The sequence below is a fragment of the Corvus moneduloides genome, chromosome 17, assembly GCF_009650955.1.
Source record: "Corvus moneduloides isolate bCorMon1 chromosome 17, bCorMon1.pri, whole genome shotgun sequence".
NCBI classification, from domain to species: Eukaryota; Metazoa; Chordata; class Aves; order Passeriformes; family Corvidae; genus Corvus; species Corvus moneduloides.
Window position 1 is genome coordinate 15,592,278 of NC_045492.1, and position 22,370 is coordinate 15,614,647.

General features: G+C 62.7%; 2 protein-coding genes across 4 annotated transcripts; both read left to right on the forward strand.

Moving 5' to 3' along the window:
• The first annotated feature begins 462 nt into the window (after positions 1-462).
• On the forward strand, positions 463-10,355 carry LOC116452609 (alpha-soluble NSF attachment protein-like). The gene is made up of 11 exons (XM_032127231.1): positions 463-586; positions 974-1,053; positions 2,606-2,722; positions 4,725-4,771; positions 5,442-5,519; positions 6,829-6,884; positions 7,291-7,375; positions 7,685-7,789; positions 8,865-8,933; positions 9,094-9,144; positions 10,170-10,355. The coding sequence occupies exons 1-11, from the start codon at positions 489-491 to the stop codon at positions 10,269-10,271; spliced, it is 888 nt and encodes a 295-aa protein (XP_031983122.1). The 5' UTR covers positions 463-488; the 3' UTR covers positions 10,272-10,355.
• A 490-nt stretch (positions 10,356-10,845) lies between these two features.
• Positions 10,846-18,195, forward strand: KPTN (kaptin, actin binding protein). Of its 3 annotated transcripts, none has more exons than XM_032127221.1 (12): positions 10,847-11,137; positions 11,614-11,696; positions 11,886-11,970; positions 12,598-12,652; positions 12,745-12,820; positions 13,806-13,879; positions 14,338-14,447; positions 15,531-15,611; positions 15,717-15,780; positions 16,205-16,364; positions 17,003-17,176; positions 17,967-18,195. In XM_032127221.1, the coding sequence occupies exons 1-12, from the start codon at positions 10,906-10,908 to the stop codon at positions 18,174-18,176; spliced, it is 1,404 nt and encodes a 467-aa protein (XP_031983112.1). In that variant the 5' UTR covers positions 10,847-10,905; the 3' UTR covers positions 18,177-18,195. The 3 variants fall into 3 exon arrangements, with proteins under 3 accessions (XP_031983114.1, XP_031983112.1, XP_031983113.1); XM_032127222.1 differs by having other exon boundaries at positions 16,229-16,364; XM_032127223.1 differs by lacking the exon at positions 17,003-17,176 and having other exon boundaries at positions 10,846-11,137.
• The last annotated feature ends 4,175 nt before the right edge of the window (positions 18,196-22,370 follow it).

The window sequence follows — 22,370 nt, forward strand, 5'->3', positions numbered from 1 at the left end:
CCCGCGGCCCCCGCAGAAAGCAACGGAGAGGAATTAATTAGCATAAACCGCGCCCCCGGACAGGCATTAGAATAGACACGCCCCCGCGCTGGCGCCTCAGCAGCCAAGCTCCCCCGGGGGAGCGCTCATTAGCATAAACCACGCCCCGCGGTCTCCAAATTAGCATAAACCACGCCCCAAGTCACAGCGCGCCAGCCCCGGGACTCTCCTTTGCATAAACCACGCCCCATCACAAACCAGGGGCAATCCAGAGCCCTGATTTACATACGCCACGCCCTCACCCGCTGTTAATTACCATAAACCGCGCCCCCGACGTTGGCCTCTCAGCAGCCCGGTGGCACTCCCTCATTTGCATAAACCGCGCCCACACGCCGGTGTCCAGTCCTCCCAGCCGCCAGAGGGCGCCGCGGCGAGGCAGTCGCGCCCAGGGGGCGCTCCCGGTCACGTGGCGCAGGGCGGGGGTCACGTGGGGCTGTGGCGGGGCTGTCATGGCGGCGGCGGGGAAGGAGGCGGAGGCGCAGCGGCTCCTGAGCGAGGCCGACAGGAAGGTCCGGGGGGCTCAGTCCTTCCTCGGGGGCCTCTTCGGGTGCGTGCGAGCGGCGCGGGGGGAGCGGCGGGGCCGCGGAGGGCGAGGGGGGCCCGGGGGAGGCCTGAGGGAGGGTTGGGGAGGGGGTGTCATGGCGGCGGGGGGAGGAGAGGGCGGGAATTTGGGGAGTTCTGAGGGGGAAGAGGGGAGAGGGGAGGGGAACGGGGGGCTCTGAGGGGGAAGAGGGGAGAGGGGAGGGGAACGGGGGGCTCTGAGAGGCTGACGGGGGAGGGGGAGGGGAATTCCTGCTCCAACTCCCTCTTTATCTCCGGAGTTTCCCCCATTCCCTCTGTTTCCCCCTGAATTCCCCCTTTTCCCGTGCCAAATCCCTTTAAGTGCTCACAAATCCCCCCCATTCCCCGTTTCCCCCCGATCCCGCGTTCCCAGGGGCTCGTCCCGCCTGGAGGAGGCCTGCGAGTGCTACGCCCGCGCCGCCAACATGTTCAAGATGGCCAAAAACTGGAGCGGTGAGGGCTGACCCCGTCCCGACCCCGTCCCGATCCCATCCTGATCCCGTCCTGATCCCATCCTGATCCCATCCCTGTCCCGATCCCATCCTGACACCATCCTGACCCCATCCCCGTCCTGATCCCACCCCCATCCTGATCACATCCTGATCCCATCCTGATCCCATCCCATCCCCATCCTGATCCCATCCTGATCCCACCCCTGTCCTGATCCCATCCCCGTCCTGATCTCATCCTGATCCCGTCCTGATCCCGTCCTGATCCCATCCTGATCCCATCCTGGCCCCATCCCCGTCCTGATCCCACCCCCATCCTGATCCCATCCTGATCCCATCCCACCCCCATCCTGATCTCATCCTGATCCCACCCTTGTCCTGATCCCATCCCCGTCCTGATCCCATCCTGATCCCGTCCCTGTCCCAGCCCCATCCCCGTCCTGATCCCCCTGGAGCAGCAATCCCAGGAATCCCGGCCCCATCCCCATCCCTGATCCCCCTGCGGAGCGGGAACCCTGGGAATCCCAGCCCCATCCCTGACCCTTTCTTGGAGCGGGAATCCCAGGAATTCCGGTGCCATTCCCAGCCCCATTCCCGGCTCCATTCCTGGCCCCATTCCCAGCCCCATTCCCAGCCCCATTCCCAACCCCATTCCCAGCCCCATTCCCAACCCCATTCCCAGCCCCATTCCCGGCCCCAATTCCCAGCCCCATTCCCGGTTTCCCGGTTTCATTCCCAGCCCCATTCCCAGCCCCATTCCCGGCCCCATTCCCAGCCCCAATTCCCAGCCCCATTCCCGGTTTCCCGGTTTCATTCCCAGCCCCATTCCCAGTCCCATTCCTGGCCCCATTCCCAGCCCCATTCCCAGCCCCATTCCCGGCCCCATTCCCGGCCCCATTCCCAGCCCCATTCCCAGCCCCATTCCCGGCCCCAATTCCTGGCCCCAATTCCCAGCCCCATTCCCAGCCCCATTCCCGGCCCCATTCCCAGCCCCATTCCCAGCCCCATTCCCAGCCCCATTCCCGGCCCCAATTCCTGGCCCCAATTCCCAGCCCCATTCCCAGCCCCATTCCCGGCCCCATTCCCGGCCCCATTCCCGGCCCCATTCCCAGCCCCATTCCCAGCCCCATTCCCAGCCCCATTCCCAGCCCCATTCCCGGCCTCATTCCCAGCCCCATTCCCAGCCCCATTCCCAGCCCCATTCCCGGCCCCATTCCCGGCTCCATTCCCAGCCCCATTCCCGGCCCCAATTCCCAGCCCAATTCCCAGCCCAATTCCCAGCCCCATTCCCGACCCCATTCCCAGCCCCATTCCCGGCCCCATTCCCGGCCCCATTCCCAGCCCCATTCCCGGTGCCATTCCCGGTTTCCCAGTGCCATTCCCGACCCCATTCCCGGTGTCCTGGTGCCATTCCCGGCCCCATTCCCGGTGCCATTCCCGGTTTCCCGGTGCCACTCCCGGCCCCATTCCCGGTGCCATTCCCGGTTTCCCGGTGCCACTCCCGGCCCCATTCCCGGTTTCCCGGTGCCATTCCGGCCCCATTCCCGCTCCCGCAGCGGCCGGCAGCGCCTTCTCCCGCGCGGCGCAGCTGCAGCTGCAGCTCCAGAGCAAACACGACGCCGCCTCCAACTTCGTGGACGCCGGGAACGCCTTCAAGAAGGCGGATCCGCAGGGTAGGCGGCGGGAATTGCGGGAATTCCGGGAATTTGGGGGGCTCTGGGGGTGGCGGTGACGTGGGGGCTGGGAATCCTGAAAAATCCCATGAAAATCCGGCCAAATCCCGTGAAATCCTGTTAATTCTCGCTAAAACCCTGTTAATTCCCATTAAATTCCGTCTAATTCAGCTAAAATCCTGTCACATTCCATTAAAATCCCATTAAATGCCATTAATTCCCGTTAAAATTCCATTAAATCCCATTAAAATCCCCCTAAAACATCAAAAAGGTGGATTCATGGGGTAGGGAGCGGGAATTCCATCAATTCTGGGAATTCGGGAGGCTCTGGGGGGGTTTTGGGGCTGGCACGGGGGAGGGGGCTGGGAATCCTGGAAAATCCCATGAAAACCCCATCAAATCCCACGAAAACCCCATCAAATCCCACTAAAATCCTATCAAATCCCATGGAAACCCCATCAAATCCCACTAAAACCCCATCAAATCCCACTAAAATTCTATCAAATCCCACGAAAACCCCATCAAATCCCACGAAAACCCCATCAAATCCCACGAAAACCCCATCAAATCCCACGAAAACCCCATCAAATCCCATGAAAACCCCATCAAATCCCACTAAAATTCTATCAAATCCCACTAAAACCCCATCAAATCCCACTAAAACCCCCCTCGGAGCCCTGCATCCGCAGGGTGGGGAGCGGGAATTCCAGGAATTCGGGGGGGGACTCCCACGGGTTTTTGTGTCCGGGGGCGATGTGGGGGGCGGAAACCCCGGAAAATCCCGATAAAATCCCACAGAACCCCCCCCAAAGCCCCAAAAACCGGGATCCCCAGGGAAAGACTCCCGGTTCCCGTCGAATTCCAGAGGGTTCCGGCTCCGGCCCGGCCACAGGAGCCACAAATGCCCCAAAATCCCTCAAAATTTCCTGGAATTGCCCCGAATGCCCCAAAATCCCCCCGAGTTCCCCCAAAGCTGCCCCGGAGACCCCCCCAGCCCTCGGCCGGGCGGATCCGCGGGGGAAGGCTCCGCATTCCCATCGCAATTCCGGCGGATGCCGCCTCCGGCACGGCGACCAGAGCCACGAAAATCCCGAGAATTCCCCAAATCTCCGGGGTTTTGGCCTCATCCCGTGGAATTTGTGCCGGGTGGGGGGAGGGGGGGCTCTTTTCCCACTTTTCCGGCCGTTTTTGGGCTCCAGCCGGAATTGCGGAGCCGGGATTCGCTCCCCGCCCCCCTCGGCAGGGATCCCCCGGAGCCGAGCAGATGGAGCCCAGCTTTGGGTGGAATTCCCGGGGTTTTGGCTTCCGCTGGAAGCGGCTCCGAGGGGGGGGGGAGGGGTGGAAATTCCGGAGTTTTGGGTGGATTTTTGGGATGAAAACGCCTCGGGATGTCCCATCCCCCCCCGCTCCCCAAAGCATTCCCGGTTTTTGGGGTGGTTTTCAGGGATAACAGAACAACCTGAGCCAAAAAAAACCCGGGAATTTTCATCTCCCGGAGGTTTTTGCCGAATCCGGGAATGTTTTTATCCCAATTCTCCTGCCTGGAAATGGGAAAACTTCCTGGAATGTCTCGGGATTCGCTTGGAGGGGGTTGGAATTCCCGAGGAAAGGGAGGGAGATCCCTGAAGGCACCGAGGTTTCGGGAACTGAGGCTGCGCTTCGGGAATCCGGGATTGCGATCCCGAGGCGGGGGGATCCCATCCCGACCCCGCGGCCTCTGCTCCCGGAAGCGTCAGGAAGGGGGGGGCAATCCCGGGAATCCGGGGCCCATCCCAAGGATTTGGGGCTTTGATCCCGAAGCTTTGGGGGTTTCCAGTCCCGGAATTCAGGGCTCTGATCCCGAAGGTTTTGGGGCTCTGATCCCGAGGATCCCGGGGCTGATCCCCGAAACCCGGGGGGTCCCATCCCTAAAAATTCCGGGGATGATCCCGAGGCTTTGGGCTCCGATCCCGAGGCTTTGGGCCCCGTTCCCGCCCCATTCCCGCTTTTCCCGGTTTTCCAGAGGCCGTGAACTGCCTGCTCCGCGCCATCGAGATCTACACGGACATGGTGAGGCGCTCCCGGGCCTCCCGCCCGCAGCTCCGCCAGGGTTTGGGATCTGGGGCCGTTTCCTTCCCGTTCCCGGGGGCTCCGGATCCCTCGGGATCATCCTGGGGTGCTTCTCCCTCAGGGTTTTCCCGTTTTTCCCTGGGATTATCCCGTTTTCCCCTGGGCTGATCCCGTTATCCTGGGCCGCTGTTCCCGCTCTCCCTGGGCCGTTTTTCCTGGGCCATTCCCGTTATTCCTGGGCCATTCCCGTTTTTCCTGGGCCATTCCCATTTTCCCGGGCCATTCCCATTATTCCCGGGCCATTCCCGTTTTTCCTGGGCCATTCCTGTTTTTCCCGGGCCATTCCCATTTTTCCCGGGCCATTCCCATTTTCCCGAGCCATTCCCGTTATTCCTGGGCCATTCCCGTTTTTCCTGGGCCATTCCCATTTTCCTGGGCCATTCCCGTTATTCCCAGGCCGTTCCCATTATCCCGGGCCGCTGTTCCCGCTCTTCCTGGGCCGTTTTTCCCGGGATATTCCCATTTTCCTGGGCTGTTCCTGTTATTCCTGGGCCGTTCCCATTATTCCCGGGCCATTCCCGTTTTTCCCGGGCCATTCCCGTTTTTCCCGGGATATTCCCGTTATTCCCGGGCCATTCCCGTTATTCCGGGGCCGTTCCCGCTCTCCCAGGGCCGTTTCACCATCGCTGCCCGGCACCACGTCTCCATCGCCGAGATCTACGAGGCCGAGCTGGTGGACATCGAGAAGGTAAATCCCGGAAAAGCCCGGGAATTCTGGGAATTCCGGGGCCCTCCTCCCCTCCCCATCCCGCAGAACCCCACGGGAATCGCCCCGAATCCCGGATTTTTCCCCTTCCCTGGGGCTGGGGGGGTGAATCCGGATCATCCCGGGCGGGAAAAAGGAGGGAAAAAAGGGATTTTGTGGAATTCCCTTCCCTGGGGACCTTGGAGAGGATCCCGGGGGTTCCAGAGGATCCCAGAGAATCCCAGGGGGTTCCAGGGGGTTCCAGAGGATCCCAGGGGGTTCCAGGGGATTCCAAGCCCAGTTCTCAGATTGTTTTAGGATTTCTCTCCCCAGCCCTGGAGGAATCCCGGAATAACCCGGGAATGATCGGGAAGGGTTCACAAAGCCGGGATTTTCCGCAGGGATTCGCCCCGAAGGAGAGAACTCCCCAAAATCCGGGGGAGTCCCCAGATTCCCCTGGGAAACGCCGGGAAACCGGCCTGGGAAAGGAGGAGGGCGGGATTTTTCCGGGAATTTGGGATTTTTCCAGGAGCTGTGCCCGGCCCGGCCCCATCCCGGCGGGAGCAGATGGAGCGGGGGCGGCCGGAGCCGCGGGAAACCGGGAACGGGCACCGGGAGCGGCGGGGGAGGGGCGGGGATGGAAAATTCGGGGATTTATGGAATTATTCCTGAACCAACGGAGCTTGTCTGGGAATTCCGGGTGGATTGATCCCAGTTTATCCCATTTGATCGCGGTTTATTCCATTTGATCCATCCATGTTCTTGACTTTGTTCCTATTTATTTTTTTTTTGGAATTCTGGGCCGTTCCCGTGGATTCTAATCCCCATTTCCGGCACTTTCATCCCTCTTCTATCCCCATTTTCCCAGAATTTTGCCCACATTCAGGGAATTCCGTGGTTTCATCCCTGATCCCAATCCCTCCTCCTGTCCCCTCCCTCATTCCAGCCCCTCTCTCCCATCCCTTGGATTCTCATCCCACTTTTCCCAGACTTTTCACTCATTTTCACTCCTCAAACCCAGCTTTGCTCACGGATTCCTCATTAATTCCCTAAGAAACCCGGGAAAAGGGTGGATAGATCCATAAAAACCTGGGAAAAGAGTGGAATTGGAGATTTTTCTGCGTTTTGCTTGAAGCACTTCCATTTTCCCAAGGTTTTTCCCAGGTTTTCCCAGTTTTTCCAAGGTTTTCCCAGTTTTTCCCAGGTTTTTCCCAGGATTTTTCCCTTTCCATCGCACTCTTGGGTGATCTCACGCAGGATTTTCGGGATTTGATCCCGTTTTTTTTCTGGTTTTTCCCGGTTTTCCCCCCAGGCCATCGCCCACTACGAGCAGGCGGCCGATTACTACAAAGGGGAGGAATCCACCAGGTACTGGATCCCGAGGGATCCCGGTGATCCCGGCCCCGAATCCCAACGGATCCCGCGGCCCCGGCCCCAAATTCCCGTCCGGGGACGGTTCCTGGTCCTTCCTCATCCTCCCCGGCCGATCCCGGCCGATCCCGGCCGATCCCGGCAGTCAGGGGGGCCTGGGGGGATTGGGGGGTTTGGGGAGGGGTTCTGGGATTCGGGGAGGGATTTCTGGGATTTGGGGAGGGATTTCTGGGATTTGGGCTGGGATTTTGGGATTTGGGGTGGGATTTTTGGGGTTTGGGCAGGGATTTTGGGATTTGGGGAGGGATTTCTGGGATTTGGGCTGGGATTTCTGGGGTTTGGGCTGGGATTTTGGGATTTGGGGTTTTCCGGGGCCGGGCTATCCCGCGTTCCCGGTTCCCAGCTCGGCCAACAAGTGCCTGCTGAAGGTGGCCGCGTACGCGGCGCAGCTCGAGCAGTTCCCGCGCGCCATCGACATCTACGAGCAGGTCTGGCCTTCGGCCTCCTCCTCCTCCTCCCTTCCCTTTCCCCTTTTCCCTTTTCCCTTTCCCCTTTTCCCTTCCCCTTTTCCCTTCCCCTTTTCTCTTCCCCTTTCCCTTCTCTCTCTCTCTTCCTTTTCCTTCCTTTTCCTCCTCTCTTCCTCCTCCTCCTCTTCTTTCCCTTTTCCCCCTCATTTCCTCCTCTCCCAAACCCCCCCAAATCCCCCAAATCCTCGATCCCGGGGCTTCCTCCACCCCCAATCCCCGGGCTGCCCCGGCCCCAGTGACCGCGGGATTCCCGGGAACGCCGAATTCCAGGTGGGGGCGGTGGCCATGGACAGCCCCCTGCTCAAGTACAGCGCCAAGGAGCATTTCTTCCGCGCCGCGCTCTGCCACTTCTGCGTGGACATGCTCAACGCCCGGGTACGGGAATGCGGGAATGTGGGAACGGGAATGGGAATGTGGGAATGGGAATGGGGGATTGGGAATGTGGGAGTGGGAACGGGGCCCTCTGCCACTGCTGCGTGGACATGCTCAACGCCCGGGTACGGGAATGTGGGAATGTGGGAACGGGAATGGGGGATTGGGGAAATGTGAGAATGGGGGATTGGGAATGGGAATGTGAGATGGGAATGGGGAATTGGGATGGGAGGGCCTGAGGGTCTCCCCTGGTTTTTCCCGTTTTTCCCCTTTCCCTCTTCCTCCCCTCACACCCCATCCCTGTCCCCATCCCCGTTCCCATCCCCGTCCCCGTTCCCGTTCCCATCCCCATCCCCGTCCTCGTTCCCATTCCCATCCCCGTTCCCGTCCCCATTCCCGTTCCCATCCCCATCCCCGTCCCTGTTCCCGTCCCCATTCCCGTTCCCATCCCCATTCCCGTCCCTGCTCCCGTCCCCGTTCCCATCCCCGTCCCTGTCCCCGTTCCCATCCCTGTTCCCGTTCCCATCCCCGTCCCCGTCCCCGTTCCCGTCCCCATCCCCGTTCCCATTCCCATCCCCGTTCCCGTCCCCATTCCCGTTCCCATCCCCATCCCCGTCCCCGTCCCCGTCCCCATCCCCATCCCCGTCCCCATCCCCGTTCCCATCCCCGTCCCCGTCCCCATTCCCGTTCCCGTCCCCATCCCCGTTCCCATCCCCATCCCCGTCCCCATCCCCATCCCCATTCCCATCCCCATCCCCGTTCCCGTCCCCATCCCCGTCCCCATCCCCGTTCCCATCCCCGTTCCCATCCCCATTCCCGTTCCCATCCCCATCCCCGTTCCCGTCCCCATCCCCGTCCCCATCCCCGTTCCCATCCCCGTTCCCATCCCCATCCCCGTTCCCATCCCCATCCCCGTTCCCATCCCCGTCCCCGTTCCCGTCCCCGTCCCCGTTCCCGTCCCCATTCCCGTTCCCGTTCCCATCCCTGTTCCCGTTCCCATCCCTGTTCCCATCCCCGTCCTCGTCCCCGTCCCCGTTCCCATTCCCATCCCCGTTCCCGTTCCCGTTCCCGTTCCCAGCTGGCCGTGCAGAGGTACGAGGAGATGTTCCCGGCCTTCTCCGACTCCCGGGAATGCAAACTGGTCAAGGTCAGCCTTCCTCCCCTCCCTCCCCTCCTCCCCTTCCTCCTCCTCTTCCTCCCCCAGGATCGGGGCCGGGACCATCCCAGATCCGCTCCGTGCAGCCCGGGGGGAGCGCGAGGAGCCTCCCCTTCCTCCTCCTCCTCCTCCTCCTCCTCCTCCTCCCCAGAAACTCCTGGAAGCGCACGAGGAGCAGAACGTCGACGCCTTCACCGACGCCGTACGTGGGGAGCCCCAAATCCCCTCAGATCCACCCCCCAAACACCTCACAGCCAACCCCAAATCCCCCCCAAATCCTCTCTCAAATCTCCCTGATTTCACCCCAAATCCACCCCAAATCCCTCCCCAAATCCCTCCCCAAATCCTCCCTCAAATTCACCCCAAATTCCCCCAGATTTGACCAAACCCCTCCAATTTTCCCCAATCTCACCCAATTTCCCCCCAATTCCCCCCGACCCGCCCCGAACTGCCCCAAACTGCCCCGAACCACCCCAAACTGCCCCAAACCATCCCAAACCATCCCAAACCACCCCAAACCATCCCAAACCACCCCAAACCGCCCCAAACCGCCCCAAACCACCCCAAACCATCCCAAACCACCCCGAACCACCCCGAACCGCCCCAAACCACCCCAAACCATCCCAAACCACCCCAAACCATCCCAAACCATCCCAAACCACCCCAAACCAACCCAAACCATCCCAAACCGCCCCAAACCGCCCCAAACCGCCCCAAACCGCCCCGAACCGCCCCAAACCACCCCGAACCGCCCCAAACCATCCCAAACTGCCCCAAACCACCCCAAACCACCCCAAACCATCCCAAACCATCCCAAACCACCCCAAACCAACCCAAACCATCCCAAACCGCCCCAAACCGCCCCAAACCGCCCCAAACCATCCCAAACCACCCCAAACCATCCCAAACCATCCCAAACCATCCCAAACCATCCCAAACCACCCCAAACCAACCCAAACCATCCCAAACCGCCCCAAACCGCCCCAAACCGCCCCAAACCGCCCCGAACCGCCCCAAACCATCCCAAACCACCCCAAACCGCCCCAAACCACCCCAAACCACCCCAAACCGCCCCAAACCGCCCCAAACCACCCCAAACCGCCCCAAACCACCCCAAACCACCCCAAACCACCCCAAACCGCCCCAAACCGCCCCAAACCACCCCAAACCGCCCCAAACCGCCCCGGTTCCCCGAGCCGCCGCGAGCCGCCACGGTCGCTGCCGCAGGTGAAGGAGTTCGACGCGGTCTCGCGCCTGGACCCGTGGCTCACCACGGCACTGCTGCGCATCAAGAGGACGATCCGGGGCGAGGAGGAGGATCTGCGCTGACCCCCGGCACCCCCGGGATCCGCACCGTTCCCGGGATCCGCACCGTTCCCGGGACCCGGAGCCGCCGCTTCCCCCCCGCCCCGGCCGTGCCTGACCCCAAGCGAATAAAATATTTAACGGGAGCCGGGATGTGGCGTTTTCCTGCTTTGTTGGGATTCCCCTCGGTTTTCCAGGGAAAGGGGGATGGGATTGTCCCCTCCCCCCAAGAAATGGACCCCAAAACCCCCCTTGAGCCCCCCGGGACCTCCCCGAAGCCCCTCTTGGCCCTCCCCCGAGCCCCCCGGGACCCCCAGGTTCCCCCTTGGCCCCCCCAGATCCCCCGAAACCCCCCCAGATTCCCCCCAAATCCCCCCAGATCCCCCCAGATCCCCCCAAATCCCCCCCGATCCCCCAAAGCCGCTCCGGCCCCGCCCCTCTGGGCGTGGCCACCGCCCCAAGCCCCGCCCACCCGGCGATGGCCACGCCCCCGAACCATCCCGTCGCCTCCCCGTGACGTCATCGCCGCGCGCCCCTTCCCCGCAAGGCCCCCAGCGCCGCGCTCCCGGGGGGCTGCCCCGGGCGGTGCCTGTCCCGGTGCCCGTTCCCGGTGTCGGCCCCGCTCCCGGTTCATCCCCGCCCCATCCCCAGCCCCGCGATGTCTCCGTGGGGCCGCTGCCCGCTGGTCGAGGACAGTTTCAGCCGGCTGGGCTCGCAGAGTAACGTGTACGGGCTGACGGCGCTGGCGGGGCCCGGGGGGGGGCCCGGGGGGGGCCCCGGGGGGCTCCTGGCGGCCGCGCTCAAGGGGAAGGTGCTGCTGTTCCGGTACCTGCAGCTGCGGCCCCGCCTGCGGCCCCTGGCCCGCGAGATGCAGTTCACCTACATCCCCGGTACCGGGGCCGCGGCGGGGCTGGGGGCGTCTGAGAGGTCCTGGGGGGGATTTAGGGGGGTCTGGGGGGGCACTGGGGGGGTCTCAGGGGGTCCTGGGGGGGTTTGGGGGGGATTTGGGGGTCGCAGAGGGGGCTGGGGGGATTTGGGGGCGTCTCAGGGGGATCTGGGGTGGTCTGGGGGGGATTTGGGGGGGATCTGGGGAGTCTGGGGGGATCTGGGGGGGATCTGGGGGTCTCAGAGGGGGCTGGGGGGATTTGGGGGGCATTTGGGGGGGGTCTCAGGGGGTTCTGGGGGGGATTTGGGGGTCGCAGAGGGGGCTGGGGGGTCCCGAGGGTCGTGAAGGGTCACGGGGAGGGGCCGGGGAGGGGCCGGGGGTGGATTTGGGGGGGTCGGGGGGGGTTGGGGGAGCTCCCGGTCGATTTTGGGGGGGGTCCCGGGGGGTCCCCACCCCCCCTGAGCGCCCCTCCCCCCTCAGTGGATGCCGAAATCGTCTCCATCGATTCCTTCCCCAAATCCCCCCCCCAGCGCGGCCTCGTCGTCGGCATCACCTTCATCAAGGTGGGGGGGCCGGGGGCTTTGGGGGGCCCGGGGGGGTTTGGGGGGGATTTTGGGGGGGGCCAAGGGGGGTCTCGAGGGGTCCCAGGGTGGTTGGGGGGGTCTCAGGGTGTTCTGGGGGGCTCGGGGGGGGGTCTCAGGGTGTTTTGGGGGGGTCTCAGGGGGGTCTCAGGGTGCTCTGGGCCCCCCCAGGACTCGGGGGACAAGCCCAGCCCCTTCCTGAACATTTACTGCGACTACGAGCCCGGCTGCGAGTTCGACCTCGACTCCGTGGCCCGTGAGTGACCCCAAAACCGGGGCTGGGACCCCCAAATGTGGGGCTGGGACCCCCAAATGTGGGGCTGGGACCCCCCAAAATGGGGCTGGGACCCCGACAAACGGGGCTGGACCCAAAAACGGGGCTGGGACCCCGAAAACGGGGTTGGGACCCCGAAAACGGGGCTGGGACCCAAAAATGGGGCTGGGACCCCCAGAAACGGGGCTGGGACCCCGAAAAACGGGGCTGGGACCCCAAAATGGGGCTGGGACCCAAAAATGGGGCTGGGACCCCCAAAACGGGGCTGGGACCCCGAAAAACGGGGCTGGACCCAAAAACGGGGCTGGGACCCCGAAAACGGGGTTGGGACCCCGAAAACGGGGCTGGGACCCCGAAAACGGGGCTGGGACCCAAAAATGGGGCTGGGACCCCCAAAACGGGGCTGGGACCCCAAAAATGGGGCTGGGACCCAAAAATGGGGCTGGGACCCAAAAATGGGGCTGGGATCCCAAAAATTGGGCTGGGACCCCCAAAAACGGGGCTGGGACCCCAAAATGGGTTCAGGACCCCCCGAAAACGGGGCTGGGACCCCAAAATGGGTTCAGGACCCCCCAAAAAGGGCTCCTGCCCCCACTTTTCCCCCCCCAGAAAGTTGCCTGAACCTGGAGCTTCGCTTCACCCCCTTCCAGCTGTGCCACGCCCAGTGAGTGCCCCCAAAATCCCCCCAAAATCCCCCCAAAATCCCCCCAATCCCCCCAGGGCCCGGCATGGCCTGAAATGGCCCCGAATGCGCAGGGTCCGGGTGGGGGAGCGCCTGGAGACGGTGTTCCTGCTGAGCGGGAACGACCCCGGCATCCACCTGTACCGGGAGGTGAGAGCCTAAAAACCCCAAAATCCCAAAAAACCCCTGAAATCCCCCCCCAATCCGGCTGGGATCCACCTGTACCGGGAGGTGAGAGCCTAAAAACCCCAAAATCCCAAAAAACCCCTGAAATCCCCCCCCAATCCGGCTGGGATCCACCTGTACCGGGAGGTGAGAGCCTAAAAACCCCAAAATCCCAAAAAACCCCTGAAATCCCCCCCAAATCCGGCTGGGATCCACCTGTACCGGGAGGTGAGAGCCTAAAAACCCCAAAATCCCAAAAAAAGCCCTGAAATCCCCCCCAAATCCGGCTGGGATCCACCTGTACCGGGAGGTGAGAGCCTAAAAACCCCAAAATCCCAAAAAAAGCCCTGAAATCCCCCCCAAATCCGGCTGGGATCCACCTGTACCGGGAGGTGAGAGCCTAAAAACCCCAAAATCCTAAAAAAACCCCTGAAATCCCCCCCAAATCCGGCTGGGATCCACCTGTACCGGGAGGTGAGAGCCTAAAAACCCCAAAATCCCAAAAAAAGCCCTGAAATCCCCCCCAAATCCGGCTGGGATCCACCTGTACCGGGAGGTGAGAGCCTAAAAACCCCAAAATCCTAAAAAAACCCCTGAAATCCCCCCCAAATCCGGCTGGGATCCACCTGTACCGGGAGGTGAGAGCCTAAAAACCCCAAAATCCCAAAAAAAGCCCTGAAATCCCCCCCAAATCCGGCTGGGATCCACCTGTACCGGGAGGTGAGAGCCTAAAAACCCCCAAAAAACCCTGAAATCCCCCCCAAATCCACCCAGGAACCCCCAGATTCCACCTGTACCGGGAGGTGAGAGCCCCAAATCCCCCCCCAGATTCACCCGAAATCCCCCCCAAATCCTCCCGGGAGCCCCCAAATTCCACCTGTACCGAGAGGTGAGACCCTAAAATCCCCCAAATCCCCCCGAATCCCCCCAAACGCCCCGGGAAGGCGCCAGTTTTCCGCTGTTTTCCCAGAATCCCGGCTCGCACCAGTTCGAGGAGCAGCCGGTGCAGCTGCTCTTCCCGGAGCTCCAGGACGTTCCCAGCAAGTACGGCCCCTCGGCCGCCCTTTCCCTCCGCTTGCCCCGTTTCCCTCGGATTTTCCCTGCTTTTCCCACTTTTCCCGTTTTTCTGATTTTTCCCTGGTTTTTCTCCCCTCTTTTCTCTGCTTTCCCCCATTTTCCTGGTTTTCCCCTGGTTTTCCCTGGATTTTCCCATCTTTCCCCCATTTTCCTTGGGTTTTCCCTGGTTTTCCAATTTTTTCCCTGATTTCCCCCCGTTTTTCCCCATTTTTCCCTGTTTTTCTGATTTTTCCCTGCTTTTTCTCCCCTTTTCTCCCCGTTTTCCCCTATTTTCCTGTTTTTCCCCCATTTTTCCTGTATTTTCCCTGATTTCGCCTGGTTTTCCCTGGACTTTCCCTGGATTTTCCCTGGATTTTCCCATCTTTTCCCCAATTTCCCTCAGTTTTCCTCTCATTTTTCCCTTTTTCCCCCCTTTCCCTCTGCAGTGTCCTGTGGCTCGATGTCCAGCCCGTGCCCGGCTCCGGCCATCGCCTCTCGGCCCTGGGCTGCCAGAGCGGCTTCGTGCGCGTGGCGCGCGTGGACCAGGACTCCCGAGGTGCCCAGATCCCCCGTTCCCAATTCCCGCCGGGAATTCCCGCCGGGAATCCCCCCGAGCCCCTCCCCCATCCCAGTTCATCCCATTGTCCCGCTGGGATCCAGCCGGGAGCGGGGCCGGGGCGGCCCAAGGGCGGCTCCCGGATCCATCCCGGCCCCATTCCCGCTTTTCCCTGGGAAACCCCACAATTCCCACCGGGAATTCCCACTCCTATCCCAGTTTGTCCCACCGGGATGGATCCAGCGCGGGGATTTGGGGCATCCTGGCCCCATTCCCAGCCCCATTCCCAGCCCCATTCCCAGCCCCATTCCTGGCCCTGTTCCCATTCCCTGTTCCCATTCCCAGCCCCATTCCTGGCCCTGTTCCCATTCCCAGCCCCATTCCCGGCCCCAATTCCCGGCCCCAATTCCCAGCCCCATTCCCAGCCCCATTCCCAGCCCCATTCCCAGCCCCATTCCCGGCCCCATTCCCAGCCCCATTCCCAGCCCCAATTCCCGGCCCCATTCCCAGCCCCATTCCCAGCCCCATTCCCGGCCCCAATTCCCAGCCCCATTCCCGGCCCCAATTCCCGGCCCCAATTCCCAGCCCCATTCCCAGCCCCATTCCCGGCCCCAATTCCCAGCCCCATTCCTGGCCCCATTCCCAGCCCCATTCCCGGCCCCATTCCCGGCCCCATTCCCGGCCCCATTCTCAGCCCCATTCCCGGCCCCATTCCCGGCCCCATTCCCGGCCCCAATTCCCAGCCCCATTCCCGGCCCCATTCCCGGCCCCATTCCCGGCCCCATTCCCGCTCCCGGCCCCGCTCCCGGCCCCATTCCCGGCCCCATTCCCGGCCCCATTCCCGTTCCCGGCCCCATTCCCGGCCCCATTCCCGGCCCCATTCCCAGCCCCATTCCCAGCCCCAATTCCCAGCCCCATTCCGGGCCCATTCCCAGCCCCATTCCCAGCCCCATTCCCGGCCCCATTCCCGGCCCCATTCCCGGCCCCATTCCCAGCCCCATTCCCGGCCCCAATTCCCAGCCCCATTCCCGGCCCCATTCCTGGCCCCATTCCCGCTTTTCCCGGCATTCCCGGCGCCGGCAGCGGTGCTGCAGAGCTGGAGCGTGCAGCTGGACGGGCCCATCTCCACCGTGCTGCTCTTCCCGCTGCCCCCGGAGCCCCACGGTGAGGGAAGCCCGGGAGAACCCGGGAGAACCCGGGAAAAGCCCGGATCCGCCCCAAAATCCGCCCTGAGATCCCGCTTTTCCCGTGGGATTCCCCTCCCCGCAGAGGATCCCGAGGATCGCTGGAGCCTCCTGGTGAGCAGCGCCCTGGAGGCGGCCGTGGTTTATCGGTGAGCCCCGGCATTCCCGGCATTCCCAAAAATCTCCCAGATTCCCGCGGATTTCCCCTGAAACCCCCACGAAATCCCCCCAAAAATCCCCCCACCGAATCCCTCTTGGAAAACCCGGATTTGCCGTTGTCCCAAATCCCCGCTTTTCCCCCCAAATCCTCGGATTCTCAAATCCGCCGGAAAAACTCCGCACTTTTGAGGGAAAACCCGGCGGAATTCGAGTCTCTGGCGGCCAAAAAACGGCAATTGTGGGGAATTTCCCGGGAATTTCGGATCATCCAGATCCATCCCCCCCCGGGGGGGGCTTGGGGGGTTGGGAAAATCGGGATCGCGGGGCCTCGTTCTGGGCGTGGGAACGGCCGAAAACGGGGGAAAGGCTTGGGAGCCGCGGGGATTTTTGGGGAATTCGGGGATTTTTGGGGAGCTGCGGGAATTCTGCCGGAGCCAGGCGGATCCTGCGGCGGGGCCTGGCGGAGCCGCTGGAGCTGCCGGGGAGCTCCGGCTCCGACGCCGTCGTCTGCGCCAAAGTCACCGACGTCGACTTCGACGGCGCCGCCGAGATCCTGCTCGGCACCTACGGCCAGGTGGGGATCCCGGGAACGCCGCGGCCTTCCCGAAAAAGGAGCCAGCCCGGGGTCCCAGCACGGCCCCCGAATTCCCAGCATTGCCATAAAATTCCCAGCACGGCCCCCGAATTTCCAACACTGCCCCCGAATTCCCAGCACTGCCATAAAATTCCCAATATTTCCCCTGAATTCCCAGCATTTCTCCCCAAAATTCCCAACATTTCTCTCCAAATTCCTAACATTCCCTCTGAATTCCCCCCATTCCCCCCGAATTCCCACCGTTTCCTCCAGATTCCCATTTCCACTGAATTCCCAACATTGCCCCAAAAATTCCCAACATTCCCCCTGAATTGCCCCCAAATTCCCCCCTTTCTCCCCAAATTCCCCCCTTTCTCCCCAAATTCCCACCGTTTCCCCCGAGTTTCCCCCACTTTTTCTCCAATTTCCCCCAATTCACACGGATTTCCCACCAAATTCTCGACATTCCCCCCAGATTTCCCCAATCCTCCCGAATCTCCCCCAAAATCCCTGAAACCCCCCCCAGGTTTTCCCCAATTTCCCCTAAAATCCCCCCAAATTTTTGCATTTTCCTCCGAACCCGCCCCAAAATCCCCAAATTCCCCCGTTTCCCCCCCTAAATTCCCCGTTTTTCCCAGGAGCTGCTGTGTTACAAATATTTTGGGGCCAATTCCGGCGGATCCGGGCAATTCCGGCCGCTCTGGGCCCGGCGCTTCCCCTCCCCCCTTCTGGCGCTGGAGCCGCTGGACCTGACGGGGGATGGGCTGCGGGAAATCGCCGTCGTCTGCCTGGGGGGGCTGCACGTGCTGCAGGTCAGGGGGGTCCCGCTTTGGGGCAAATTCCCGCCTTTTCGGGCAATTTCCCGCCTTTTTGGGCAATTTCCCGCCTTTTCGGGCAATTCCCGCCTTTTCGGGCATCCCCGATCCCAGAGATTTCCCCCCAAAGTTCTGCGGTTTCTCCCCGATTTCCAAGGGGTTCTCCTCAAGTTTTGGGGTCTCTGTCCCCCCCCTCCCCCCCCCCCCCGGATTCATCTCCAGAATCCCGTGGGGTCCCTGACCCAAAATTCCGAGGATTTCCCCCGAAATCCCTGAGTTTTTCCCCGGATTTCAGGGAGTGTTCCCCACGGTTTGGGGTCTCCACCCCCGTGGATTGACCCCCAGGGGAGGGAGGAGGGGGCAAACTTGGGGGTCCCAAAATTTTGGGGAGTTCCCGTCCCCGAATTCCAAGGAATTCCCCCAAAATTCAGGGGGTTTTCCCCCAAAATTCAGGGGGTTTTCCCCAAATTTCGAAGGGTTTCATCCAAATCCGGAGTCCCCGCCCCCATTCCCGGCGTTCCCAACCCCTGGATCCAATTCCAGCTGTGAGAGGATCCCAAATTTGGGGGCGGGGCGGAGGTTCCCCAAAATTTGGGTGCCTCCCCACCCCCAAATCCCAGCGGTCTCCCCCAAATTCCCGAGGATTTCTCCAAATCCCAGCGTTTCTCCCCAAATCCCAGCGATTCCCAAGCCCTGGAGCTGCTCCCAGCTGTTCTTGGGGGGGAACGGGGCGGTTCCCAAAATTTGGGGCATCCCCCCAAAATCGCCCCCAAATTGGCCTCCCCAGCACAGCCTGGAGCCGACGGCGCGGCTGCTCCGGGAGCGGCTCCGGCGGGAGCTGGAAAACCGGGAAAAGCAGCGGGAAAACCGGGAAAAGGAGCTGGAAAAGCGGGAAAAGGCCGAGGAAAAGCGGGAAGAGGCCGAGGAAGAGCGGGAAGAGGCCGAGGAAGAGCGGGGCGCGGGGCCGCGCCCCCCCAGCCCCCCGGAATCCAAATAAAAACCTTCCCGAAACCGTGCCCGGAATTCCTGGGAATCCCGGGGGGGGTTTGGGGGCCCCGGGGGGGTTTTGGGGTCCCCGAAAGGTCCCTGGGGAGGAATTTGGGGTCCCGAGGGGGAACTGGGGGTGTCCGGGGGGAATTTGGGGAGGATTTGGGGGTCCCCAAAAGGGGCGGAGACCGCCAAATTTGGGGGCGGGGGAGGGGGGGACGAGAGGAGCCCCCAAATTGGGGGGATGGTGCTGGGGGGGGGGGGGGGGGGGTCCCCAAAGGGGTTTTGGGGGGGTCCGGGGGGCGTTTTTGGGGGTCCCGGGGGCGTTCCCGGGGGTGGGGGCGGGGCCGGGGCCGTTCCCGCCCCTCCCCCCGCGCTCCGCCCCTCCCCCCCCCAATGGAGCTTTAACGGCGGCGGCGGCGGGAGCGGACCCGGGGGGGAACAGGTAGGAGGAGGGGGGGGGCTCCCCAAAACCCCCCCGGGACCCCCGAACCCCCCCCGACCCCCCCCCGCTCATCCCCCGCCCCCGGGACCCCCCCCCGGCCCCGCCCCCACCCCGGGTTTGGGGGGGAATCGGTGGAATTGGGGTGGGGGGCGCGGGGGGGCTCGGGGCGGGGGCCGTTCCCACGGGGGGGGGAGGGGGCAGGGAGGGATGAGCCCCCCCCGGAGCCCCCCCCGCTATTCCCTAAAAATCGCCGGGAATTGGGAAAAATCTTCCCGAGATTCGGGCTGGGAACAGGTGGGTGGGGGGGGGGGAGGGGGGGCAGCGATTCCGCCCGAATTCCCAGAAATTCCCCCCAATTCCCGCGGATTTCCCCCAATTCCCCCCCGTTTTTCCTGATTTCCCCCAAATCCCCCCCGGATTTCCCGGAATTCCCCCGATTCCCTCACGTTTTTCCCGGATTTTCCCCAGAACGGCCCCGAAATTCCCCATTTTCCCCCCGAAATTCCCCCAAATCTCCCCCGGATTTGCTCGAATTCCCCAAATTTTCCCCTCGTTTCCCCCGAATTCCCCAAAATTCCCCCAAATTTCCCCGACTCCCCCCCCGGATTCCACTGAAATTCCTCAGATTTCCTCCCAAAATCCCCGAATTCCCCAGAATCTCCCCAGAATTTTCCCCAAATTCACCCGAATCCCCCAAATTCCCTCGATTTCCCCCCCAGTTTCCCTGGAATTCCTGAAATTCCCCACGATTTCCCCCAAATCTCCCGAATCCTCCCAAATTCCTCATTTTTCCCCCCCAAAGGCCTAAAATTTCCCCACATTTTCCCCAAATTCCCCAGAATTTCCCTGAATCTCCCTGAATTCCCACAAATCCCCCACATTTGGGCTCAAGATCCCAAAATTCTCCCCAATTTCATCACTTTTCCCTCAAAATTCCCCTGAATTCCCCCGAATTCCCCCGAATTCCCCCAGATTCCCCGAATTTTCTTGAAATTCTCCCCATTTTCCCGGAATCCCCCCCCCCAAATTCTCCCAAATTCCCTCTGATTTCCCGGAATTCCCACAAAAATCCCCCCATTTCCCTGAATTCCCCCCGAATTCCCCGCATCTCCCTCCAAATTCCTGAAATTCCCTCCCATTCCCCAAATTCCCCCAAATTCCCTCTCATTTCCCCCAAATTCCCACATTTCCCCCCCTCGTCTCCCACAAATTCCCCACATTTTGGCCCAAATTCCCTCAATTCTTGCAGCTTTCCTGGAATTCCCCCACATTCCCCCCGAAATTCCCCCAGATTTTCCCAGATCCCTCCAAATTCCCCCAAAATCCCCCCCAAAATTCCCCCAAATCCTCCCGATTTTCCCTGAATCCTTTCAAATCTCCCAAATTCCTCCAAATCCTGCAAACCCCTCCCCCCCCAATCCCCAAATTTCCTCAATTTCCCTCAAATTCCCCCCAAATTCCCCTCGGATTCCCCCCAAAATCCAACATTTCCCCAGAATTTCCTTCAAATCTCCCGAATTCTCCCAATTCCTACGAATCTCTCCCCGAAATCTCCCAAATTCCTGCGAATTGCCCCCCAAATTCTGCCCAAATCCTCACAAAATCCCAGAAATCCCCCCCCCAAATTCCCCAAAATCCCCCAAATTCCCCCAAACCCCTTTTCCCCTCCCCCACCCCCCCATCTCTCCCCCCCCACCGAATCCCCCTCGGAAAACCCGGATTTGCCGTTGTCCTAAATCTCAGCTTTTCCCCCCAAATCCTCGGATTCTCAAATCCGCCGGAAAAACTCCGCACTTTTGAGGGAAAACCCGGCGGAATTGAGTCTCTGGCGGCCAAAGGTCGCAATTTGGGGGAATTTCCTGAGAATTTGGGACCATCCGGATCCATCCCCCCCGGGGGGGGCTTGGGGGGTTGGGAAAATCGGGATCGCGGGGCCTCGTTCCGGGGGCAAATCCCCGAAAATTGGGAAAATCCTGGGGAATTAAGGAAAATCCCCGGAAACTGGGGCAAATCCGCGGGGATTCGGGAAAATCCCGGCCCCGGCCCCACGGCTGCGGCCCCGCGGGGGTCCCGGGGTTAATTAACGGCGGGGCATAAAAGAGCGTTAATTGCATTAATGGGGGGGGGATTTGGGGCGGGGATGGGGCGGGGGGGTGGGGCAGCGCTGGGGGCGGGGGGAGCTGTGGGGCGGAGCTGTGGGGCCGGGGGGAGCTGTGGGGCCGGGGGGAGCTGTGGGGCAGAGCTGTGGGGCGGAGCTGTGGGGCAGAGCTGTGGGGCCGGGGGGAGCTGTGGGGCAGAGCTGTGGGGCGGAGCTGTGGGGCCGGGGGGAGCTGTGGGGCCGGGGTGTGGGGCGGAGCTGTGGGGCAGAGCTGTGGGGCCGGGGGGAGCTGTGGGGCGGAGCTGTGGGGCCGGGGGGAGCTGTGGGGCAGAGCTGTGGGGCGGAGCTGTGGGGCAGAGCTGTGGGGCGGAGCTGTGGGGCCGGGGGGAGCTGTGGGGCAGCGCTGTGGGGCCGGGGGGAGCTGTGGGGCAGCGCTGTGGGGCGGAGCTGTGTCTGTCCCCCCACCGGCCCCACAGCGCTGCCCCACGGCTCCCCCCGTTCCCTGCTCCATGGGGCCGGGATGGATCCAGGGGGTGGGGATGGATCCGTGGGGCGGGGATGGATCCGGGGGTCAGGGATGGATCCGTGGGGCGGGGATGGATCCGGGGGTTAGGGATGGATCCGGGGGTCAGGGATGGATCCGTGGGTCAGGGATGGATCCGTGGGGTGGGGATGGATCCGGGGGTCAGGGTTGGATCCGTGGGGCGGGGATGAATCCGGGGGTCAGGGTTGGATCCGTGGGGCCGGGATGGATCCGTGGGGTGGGGATGGATCCGGGGGTCAGGGATGGATCCGTGGGGCGGGGATGGATCCGGGGGTTAGGGATGGATCCGGGGGTCAGGGTTGGATCCGTGGGGCCGGGATGGATCCGTGGGTTAGGGATGGATCCGGGGGTCAGGGTTGGATCCGGGGGTCAGGGTTGGATCCGTGGGGCGGGGATGGATCCGGGGGTCAGGGATGGATCCGGGGGTCAGGGTTGGATCCGTGGGTCAGGGATGGATCCGTGGGTTAGGGATGGATCCGGGGGTCAGGGTTGGATCCGTGGGTCAGGGATGGATCCGTGGGTCAGGGATGGATCCGGGGGTCAGGGTTGGATCTGTGGGGCCGGGATGGATCCGTGGGGCCGGGTTGGATCCGTGGGGCCGGGTTGGATCCGTGGGGCCGGGACGGATCCGTGGGGCAGGGTTGGATCCGTGGGGCCGGGTTGGATCCGTGGAGCCGGGACGGATCCGTGGGGTGGCCCCTCCTCCCCCGGCCGGATTTGGGGTCCCTCCTCCCTCCCCTCCCCCCTCCATCCCCGTTTCCATGGAAACCGTGCAGTTGCCAAGGAGGAGCCGGAGCCGCCCCCGCACCCGAAACCCCCCCGGATCCAACCCCGATCCATGGATCCAACTCTGACCCAGGGATCCAACCCCGATCCACGGATCCATCCCTGACCCACGGATCCATCCCTGACCCCCGGATCCAACCCCACCCCACGGATCCATCCCTGACCCACGGATCCAACCCTGACCCATGGATCCAACCCCGACCCATGGATCCAACCCCGATCCACAGATCCAACCCTGACCCCCGGATCCATCCCTGACCCCCGGATCCAACCCCACCCCACGGATCCATCCCTGACCCCCGGATCCAACCCCACCCCACGGATCCATCCC